The sequence below is a fragment of the Lentinus tigrinus genome (assembly GCF_003813185.1).
Source record: "Lentinus tigrinus ALCF2SS1-7 unplaced genomic scaffold L226scaffold_65, whole genome shotgun sequence".
NCBI lineage: Eukaryota > Fungi > Basidiomycota > Agaricomycetes > Polyporales > Polyporaceae > Lentinus > Lentinus tigrinus.
Window position 1 is genome coordinate 74,817 of NW_027137974.1, and position 8,386 is coordinate 83,202.

Genomic DNA, 8,386 nt, shown 5'->3' on the forward strand with positions numbered 1-8,386 from the left:
CACTAAGATCTCTCTCCGCAACTAAGTGACAAGGAATGGAGATCTAGAACTATGGAAGGGAAAGACGAGCGGATGGAAGTTCTGATACGAGAACGGGCCGTCGAGTTATACGATACGTATGTGATGTGAATGCCACGGCTTAATGCGACCATACGCTGCACACTTCGAGGATTCGCATGTTGAGCATCGATGAGCGAGCGGAGGCTGAAGCTGCGGTGGGGACTCGGAGGAAGAAGCGGGACAACGAGGTGCGTGGTGCAGAAGATGCAGACGAGAGGCGGAACAGGAGCGCGACGTGGCAGAGGGCGCAGGCGGTGTGTTTGCCGGGAGACAGATCCTCCAGATCGATCATTTGCCTTAGGACACCTTATAGAGGGTATAGAAAACTAGGACACGCGCTCCCACCTTAGGGAGACTATAGAGAACTAGGACGCGTTCCCTGCAGTGGTCATGAGGAGGGTTCATAGAGAAGTAGGATACGTTCTCTACATTGTATCCGGGTTCAGGGTCGGGAGGGGCAGGAGGCTCTGGGGAGCAAGACTTTCAGAGGGCAGGCACAGTACGGATAGCAGATCACAAAATATGGAATTCTCTCGTGTTACAGCACCCGGAAAGAGTATCAACACAAGACGAGCAACAAACCACCTCGGAGTCCCAGACCAGAACACGCAAGCACTTATCCTACTTAGTGAGCTGTGCCGCCGGCCCGCCGCCTTCGCCTCTCTTCTCTGCTACCACTAGTATCTCGTCCTGGGTCTCAATGCCTGCTCTGCTCGTGTACGCTTGATTGCTCTGCTAGTTATCTTCTGAAACGGCTCTCGGGTTGCTCTGGACCGCTCATGTACCTGGGACAAGGCAATACATAGCACACGGCCGCGTGCCATGGCATGACTGCCACACGAACACGCGACACGACCGAGGACTCTGTGCTACATATGTGGATACATAGTACACGCCTACATGCAATACGAACATATTCAAAGGTGAGCGAGAGTACTTGCTGCTGGTGATGAGTCGGAGATGGGTATGTACATTTCTGATCGCTCGTGCTGGAGCTGGCGGGGTCGGAGACAGCGTGATAACTCGGAGTATCCTGAAGACTATTCTACGCACCTGGATGACGTCCCGCCCTCTGTCTCACATATTCTGACCGGTGCGTACAGGTTTCCCATCACCTGCTGTGGTTAGTGCAATGTGCAAGGTACGTGTTCCTCTTGAGGCTCTGATGCTCTGATGATCTGCAGGTAAATTGTGACGGTGAGAGAATCGTCAACAGGCTGCTACCAAGGTCATATGGCGGCAAGACATACCTGCTAATTGCCAGCACCGAGCCTTGTCTTTGTGAACGACTTGCCAGGTGTTCGTGAGAGGGTCGTCCTAGTGACAAAGAGGGCATCGCAGAGCACGAGGAGGAAGGCAGAGAAGACAAGGACGACAAGAGCTCGGCCATCCAGAGGTGCTAGTAAATCGTCAAGACTACGCTGCACGACCTCAGTGCATGGGGACATTGTTGGCGGTTGGTACGTCAAGGATGCGCTAGGAGACACATGTGAGTAGCTGCGTGGAACATACAGCGGCCCCAGTGACACATAGGCACACCTCAGAGCGAAGAGGTACTCACCACGTCCCCAGTGCTCGCAAGGTGCATTGAGAAGTACCCACACTGCTATGGCCCCCGTGACGTCCCGGACAACAGGCAGAATATCACTCTCAACCCACCCTCGATCCTCCTCATGGACTCCCGGGGCACGTACACGATCCAGGAGGTGCTCATGAGTGAGGAAACTGCTTGCAGTGTTTGCGGAGGCAGGGATACGGCCAACGGCTTGGGATGATGGATGGACAGCAGACGGCAGATGGCGGACGGCGGATGGCAGACAATGGATAGCAGACAGCGGACAGCGGACAGCAGGTGGCGTCGGACTATGTGCACATGGTAGAGCAGAGAACCTGGGTCCGATGACACTCCAGGAGAGTGGTACAACCCAGGCTATCGGGCCTCGTACATAGTTCACTCGCGTATCGTAGATGTATCTCGACTATGTAGAATCAGCCACCTGGAATTACTTATGGTGTGCACAATGATCCCACCGCAATTAACACAAGCGATGCTGCGCAAATAAACCAAGCACATGTTGAGGGCACAAGACACAGGTTTTCAAGGTGCGAGACCTGAATGACATGGTCTACTATGCGTAAACACGAAGGCTACTACTCGTCCGGAACTTGGAGATCCAGTCTGTGTAGGAATCCTCACAATCTCAGGCTGCAAACCTCAAGTGCTCGCTGACATCCGAAGGAAATCTTTCGGTCCCACCTAAGGTCCTGCCAGCCCGTCTTGTAGTACCAACGGTGCAAGTGCCCGAAAGAAGTGTTCAGAATTTTTGAAATAGGTCCTGAACCTTGCCGGTGCTGTCAGCGTCCACAACGTCATCCTTCGGCTCCTCCTTGATCATCTTTGCGCTTGTTGGGCCGTCACGGGCGTGCCGATGCATGAACAAACTCCCGTCATGGTCGTACAGGTAACAGCGCACATCACCATCCAATCTCACTGCGTCCCCAGGTGGCCCGCGTAAAGTACAGCTGTGAAGGGTCGGCCATGAGCATGTCGAGAAACGCACCTGCTTCGAAGTTCACGGTTGGGCTGCGCTTCTTGCTGAGCTGCCAGAAAAGAATCGAGGGTCAGCAGACAGGGATAATGCCACAGGCCGCCGAAAGTACGACTTGGACCTGGACCCCGGACCATGCGTGTGCCCGCCGCGCGGTCTCCGGTCTCCTGATACGTAGACTGAAACAAAATTTAACCTCGGCTACACGCTTCCAGCCTGTCGGAAAACATACAGAGCATGACGGTCAAGATCTTCCGAACACTCTTGCGAGGATTCGAGTAGTTTGGGAAGCCGTCTGGCAGGTGGCGAACACCCGGTTAGAGCAGCGAGCGGAGAATGATGACTGGGGGACACTGAAGCAGTGGGATGTCGAGACGTCGGAGGGTTGCTTTGTGTGTGGACGAGTGCCACACGGCATTCTAGCCTGGGAGGGCACGTAAGCTAACGGGTCCGCATACTATGTATGTGTAACAATGTCAGCAGGGCTCGCCGGTGTGAGAAGTAAGCGTAAATACTGAAGCCTAATGTGAACTCATTTCTTCCGCATCTGCTTTGCGAGATGCGAAGAGGCTGCTTTCTAGGAACGATCTTCAAGCAGTTCCTCGATTCTCTCCATCTCCACGAGCCGGTGCATGTTGCTGAACTCAAGATCACGCTGTACATCTCGGTCGGTCGGCTGCAAGAGTTGTCAGCACTGTTCCAAGTTCCCAGTGCAGTTCAGAACATTGCGTACTCACCTGCAACCTTGAGCCGTCGCATAGGCAGAGCCGGTTGGGTCCCGCTCTCGAGTTTGAAGTGGATCGTCCAATCATCCTTGTACAACGAGCGAGCCCGGAGAGCAATATGAATTCCATTTGTACTGGAATACAGCCTTGCCTAACCATCTGTTCATGAGCTTCGAGTCGCTGCCAGTGTACCAGGTCCGGTCCCGCACACAAAGCAACACAGCGACTTCGAAGACAGAGCCTATGTTTCAAGTCGCCGTACTAGTAAGCAGTCAGTACGCCGTTGCGGAGAGTCCGTTTCGCGATCATGTCATGCTCACCGTCTTCAATCCAATAGGTTGGAACCGATGCATGCGCCCATCCCCCTGCTGCCCCTGGCGCGTCCCATGACATCTATGATCCGGGAGTGTGCTTGAAAACGTGCGGTACTCATTCATCTTCAGGTCTAACCTTGCATCCGCCGCGTCAAGCGCTTCCAACTCCTCAGGAGCGACGGAGACCATGAGCATGTTGTGGGCTGCATAGAGCACATCGAGGTTCGAGATGGCAGAGCCGCCCTCGCTCGTCTCCGGACGGCTGCCGTGGCCATGGCTCGAGGGCGAGAAGAGCCGGAGCCGGAGCCAGACGAAGACAAGGGCGACGCAGTGACGATGACGGGCCAGGGGAACGTGAACTTGTGTGAGCGCAGTCGGACCAGCCGCGCACCGGCCATCGTCGGAATGTATTCGAGTAGCAAGCTCCCAGGATGCAATGTCCTTGATTCCTGGTGACCACACCACCTTCGTAGGCTGCAATAGACCGCAGTGCACTTGTTAGTTAGTCAGGACGTCACCGGGCTCCGAATCGTCGAGCGCACCAAGTACACGGAACCGTCGCGTAGGTGGTTAAGCCAACCGAGGTGACCCGAGGCTCGAGAGTCCGAGTGCACGTATCTGACGTGTGTCTTGCGATTTGGTCATAGGGTCCGACGGAATGCGCAGGCCATGGCATTGTTGCGACGCGCTCTCTCTGTCTTCGATTAAGTCCTTTCCTGGCACCTGTGCAGGAGTTGTGTCTGTCGAGCAGCTTTCCCGCATCAATACAAGCCATGACGGCTTGAACGAACGTCTCACCTCCGAGTTGCTACACTCATCGAACACACTTTAGAGCACCACCAAGTACGCCGACACGCCCTGACTGGCCTTTGTGGAGCCCGTCACCCCTCGGCTCCTGTCGTTGTCCGCCCTTCGCACACACCAGGCGTCTTCAACATCGCAAAGCCTGTTTAGTCCACCCCGAGGCCACAGCACGCACAGGCTCAGGCCCGTGCTCCTCGTGTGTCATCCAAGAGCAAGCCAAGTTGACGGTACCACTGTGTGCCCTAGACATGACCGAGTCGAGGTCGCACCGTGTACGATCACTGCTTGCTCGAAAGTACTGTTGCAAGGGTCAGAGTTTGACCGTCGCTCGGAGTTCCGGAGGAGAGCCCGAAGAATTACTAGACTCACCGGCAGGTTAGAAGCGTCGCATAGGCTAGTTCAGCCAATCGGGGTGAGTCGCACCCTGACCCTGTCCGCCATCTGCATCCTCCTAGCGCAGCGAAACACGAGCCGACGCAAATACCAGTTACGGACAGTCGGGGAGGTGTATCCTTGCTGCACAACTCTGTCGTTGCATGCTCAACGGCCAGCTCCTCCCAGCCCATGCGCTGCGAGCGAAACTTCGAATTCTGGACGTCCTGTGGCTTGCAGAAGCTACAGAACATTCGTAAGCATGTAGAAGCGGGTGAAACATGTTTGGAAGACTCACCCTCACCCATACTTTGGAGCCGACGCGTGCGCTGCATCTGAGCTCTGTTCACATGGCCGTGTACACACCTAGCCTCGCCAGAACAATACGGCTGCGCCATGTCCACTCGAGTTAAAAGCTCATGAACGAATGAAATATATTTGTATTCTTGTCGTACACATAGCGGTCCTGCAATCAGCGGCGCAGCGACATTCAAATCGATAATGTAGTCAAACGGCGGCGAGGGATGTTCACTCACCAGCGGGTCGGAGGCGTCGCGTCACGAAGCTTGAAGCTGGACCTCACCGCCGTGACGGTACGCACGATCAACGCGTCCGCGAGCCCTCCGAGGACGCCAATTAACCAGCATAATTGAGCGGGCTGTCGCTTCCGCGTACGCTTGCGCTGCCGGCAGCCGAGCGGGACAATTTCCGTGCAGGCAGCGGTCCATCCCATGACGCAGGTGAGCTTTGGCGTGCGCACGCGAGGTCTTGAGGCGGAATTTGAGACGTGCGTACGCTGCCGGTTCTCGGCCTGATGCAAGATGCGGGACCCTGTCCCCCGGCTGTCGCTGTCGACGTCGGACGATTCTGCATCTGAGCGTGACGATACTGATAAGTACACGACAGACGAGCTCGAGCGGTGCGTACTCACCTGCTCGACTTGCTGCTCTGCGGTGTCCTGCTCATGACTTACCTCTGCTTGCGTCCATACATGCTATCACGGTCGGCCGTTTGTCCGTGTCGAGCTCGCGGCCCAGGTACGCGTGTCCATGGTGTTCGCCGTTCGCTGTGCTGACCCTGGTCCTCCGTCAGCTGCTCTGTCTGTGAGTCGTCTCATCCTCGTCTTGCTGGACCGTATTCGCTGACGGGTCCGTTCTGTAATCGCCGGCTGATTCGATGCGCGCGGGCACTGTCTGCATGCTGCTGGAGCATGCAACTGCGCGGGGCTCATCCTGCTCATCCCGCCCATGCCCATTCCTTGCATCCCGCCGCCCATCCCGCCTCCCATGCCTTGCATGTTGCTGTTCGCCATCTGCTGTTGCGCATGCATGATGCGCTGGATCTGCATCGCCTTCGTCTGCGGGTTCATATGTGCAAGTTGTTGCATCTGCTGTGGGTTGAGGTTCGGGAGGCCGGGAGGGAGGCCGCCGCTCGACATGCTCGACGTCTGGGGCGGGCCCGCAGACGACGGCGACTGCTGCGACATACCATGACCAGAGACGTTCGGGAGCGAGGCCGAGCCGCTCGTCGGGGAGGTGATCGAGGAGCTGCCTGCGTGAGGACGAGAAGTGGTAGGTAGTTAGCAAAGCATGAAGTCGTGTGAGAGACGCACCCATGCCCGCGGAGCGTACTCACCTGCTTGACTTGGTGTGTCCTGCTCATGACTTACCTCTGCTGGCGACCACACATGCAGTCACGGTCGGCCGTGTCGAACTCGCGCCCCAGGTACGCGTGTCCATGGCGTTCGCCGTTCGCTGTGCTGACCCCGGTCCTCCGTCAGCTGCTCTGTTCGTGGGTCGTCTCATCCTCGTCTTGCTGGACCGTATTCGCTGACGGGCTTCTTGTGCAGCACCGGCACGGATGTGCGCGGGGAGTCAGGCACTACGACGTTGGATGCAACTACTGGACAGACGTGCGTACTCACCTGCCTCTGCCTGCTCGTCGCTGTTCGCTGTTCTGACCCCAGTCGTCCGTGGGTCCATGCGCTGTGGGATGCAAGTGCTGGAGAGATGACGTCGAGCGGTGCGTGCTCACCTGCCTGCTCGTCGCTGTTCGTTGTGCTGACCCCGGTCGTTCGTGGGACCGTACTCTCATTGTCGTCTTTGGCCTGGTGGGATCCCACATGCACCCGGCAGCTAGTGTCGATGTCGAACGGTTCTGCAGAGTTCCGAGCGCGTGAGCATTGTCGGGTAGAAGAAGCCGAGCGGTGCGTACTGACCGGTAGTTGTCAGTCGCTCTGCGTATGTCCGTCGTTCGGACTAGCCGCAGGACGAAAGTACGCACCTCGTTCGTGTTCGCCGTTCCGCGTGCTGACTGTAGTCCGTGGGTCTTGTAATCGTCGCCTTCCCTGACTGTCTTTGCTGACGGGCCCTTCTGTGGACGGAGGACAGTGCTGCCGGCACTCGGACGATGAAGTCGATGTAGTGCGTGGGGGGCGGGTCGAGTGCTGGACGGACGGGGTCTTGCGGTGCGTACTCACCTTGGTAGTCTTCTCCGTGCGCACTGTGTCCCCTCACGTTTTCAGCCGCTCTGCATACGCACGCTGTCTGGACCGCTGTGCGCTGTGGCTGCAAGCGCTACGAGCGAGGTACGCACCTGCTTCGTGTTTGCTGTTCGTGGTGCTGACCGTCGTCCTCACTCTCCTGTGTGCTCCCACCTTCATCTTCGTGCTCGACCGCACTTGCTCCACGCGCCGTAACTGTTCTCGCGCGGTCGGTGTACGTCCGGGGCTGCGGTTGCTTATGGATTCGAGTTTACTCACCGGAGTCTTTTGGCAGGTGCGTGTCGGCCGTCAGGCATGGTCGCGGGCAGGCCAGTTGGAGATGGCATCGCGGCTGGAGAGGAGGGGACAGGGTGTGAGGATGAGGGGCGCGGAGTACTAGTAGACACACCTTCGGTCTAGCGCGGACGCTCGGGCTCGGAGTCTTGAGCGGGAGGAACCGTGTCCAGGGGAGGAGAACGCTGCCTTGGATGCGTCGCGAGAGGGGCCAGCGTGGGTCGAGGAGAGCGAGCGAGGGCGCAGAGCAGCAACAATTCGGCAAACGGCGCGTTCCCACGACGTCGCGCGTCCGAGCCCGGAGACGTGTCCCGAACGCGTCTGGCCTGTGAGGATGAGTGCATTATAAGAGCAGGCGACGAGCGGACGAGGGTGCACCTGGAGAGACTCGGGCTCGGAAACAGGCCACGGAGAGAATAGGACCGCGCGCGTTGGACGTCTTGTGTTAACCAACCCGTCGTGAGTCGCACTTTGTGCTCTCGACGATGGTCGTGCTTCGCTGAAGAAATCACATGCGCTTGGGGTGGCCTCCCGCCAATGAGAACTCTCCCATACGCGCGTCCATCTCGATTGCGTCTGTAGCGCGCACCCAGCGGATCGCCTGCCCGTCGTGGTCCGTCCTTGAACACTTCATCCCCCCAATTATCTCGTCTTATCCACTAACAGGCTCTAACCGACACTAACTTACTCTGCCAGGTTCGGCTTGCGATGGTCGCGGTGGTTGGTTATGTTTCATGATCCAGGAACACCATCCCAACTGCCTATTGCGGCCAAAGCGTCTTTCGT

At 57.4% G+C, this 8,386-nt stretch overlaps 4 protein-coding genes across 4 annotated transcripts; all 4 read right to left on the bottom strand.

Moving 5' to 3' along the window:
• Nucleotides 1-3,482: 3,482 nt before the first annotated feature.
• On the bottom strand, nt 3,483-4,561 carry L226DRAFT_346265 (uncharacterized protein). Its single transcript, XM_067674107.1, has 3 exons — nt 4,191-4,561; nt 3,655-4,122; nt 3,483-3,595 (listed from the first exon to the last, which is right to left on the bottom strand). The coding sequence occupies exons 1-2, from the start codon at nt 4,421-4,423 to the stop codon at nt 3,780-3,782; spliced, it is 576 nt and encodes a 191-aa protein (XP_067528933.1). The 5' UTR covers nt 4,424-4,561; the 3' UTR covers nt 3,483-3,595; nt 3,655-3,779.
• Nucleotides 4,562-5,272: 711 nt separating this feature from the next.
• On the bottom strand, nt 5,273-5,912 carry L226DRAFT_346348 (uncharacterized protein). The gene is made up of 3 exons (XM_067674110.1): nt 5,756-5,912; nt 5,361-5,697; nt 5,273-5,290 (listed from the first exon to the last, which is right to left on the bottom strand). The coding sequence occupies exons 1-2, from the start codon at nt 5,788-5,790 to the stop codon at nt 5,382-5,384; spliced, it is 351 nt and encodes a 116-aa protein (XP_067528934.1). The 5' UTR covers nt 5,791-5,912; the 3' UTR covers nt 5,273-5,290; nt 5,361-5,381.
• On the bottom strand, nt 5,805-6,592 carry L226DRAFT_346278 (uncharacterized protein). Its single transcript, XM_067674109.1, has one exon. It carries the CDS (start codon nt 6,438-6,440, stop codon nt 5,913-5,915), a length of 528 nt encoding a protein of 175 aa, XP_067528935.1. The 5' UTR covers nt 6,441-6,592; the 3' UTR covers nt 5,805-5,912.
• A 295-nt stretch (nt 6,593-6,887) lies between these two features.
• Nucleotides 6,888-7,643, bottom strand: L226DRAFT_346270 (uncharacterized protein). Its single transcript, XM_067674108.1, has 4 exons — nt 7,586-7,643; nt 7,420-7,522; nt 7,043-7,326; nt 6,888-6,981 (listed from the first exon to the last, which is right to left on the bottom strand). The coding sequence occupies exons 2-3, from the start codon at nt 7,484-7,486 to the stop codon at nt 7,052-7,054; spliced, it is 342 nt and encodes a 113-aa protein (XP_067528936.1). The 5' UTR covers nt 7,487-7,522; nt 7,586-7,643; the 3' UTR covers nt 6,888-6,981; nt 7,043-7,051.
• Nucleotides 7,644-8,386: the final 743 nt, after the last annotated feature.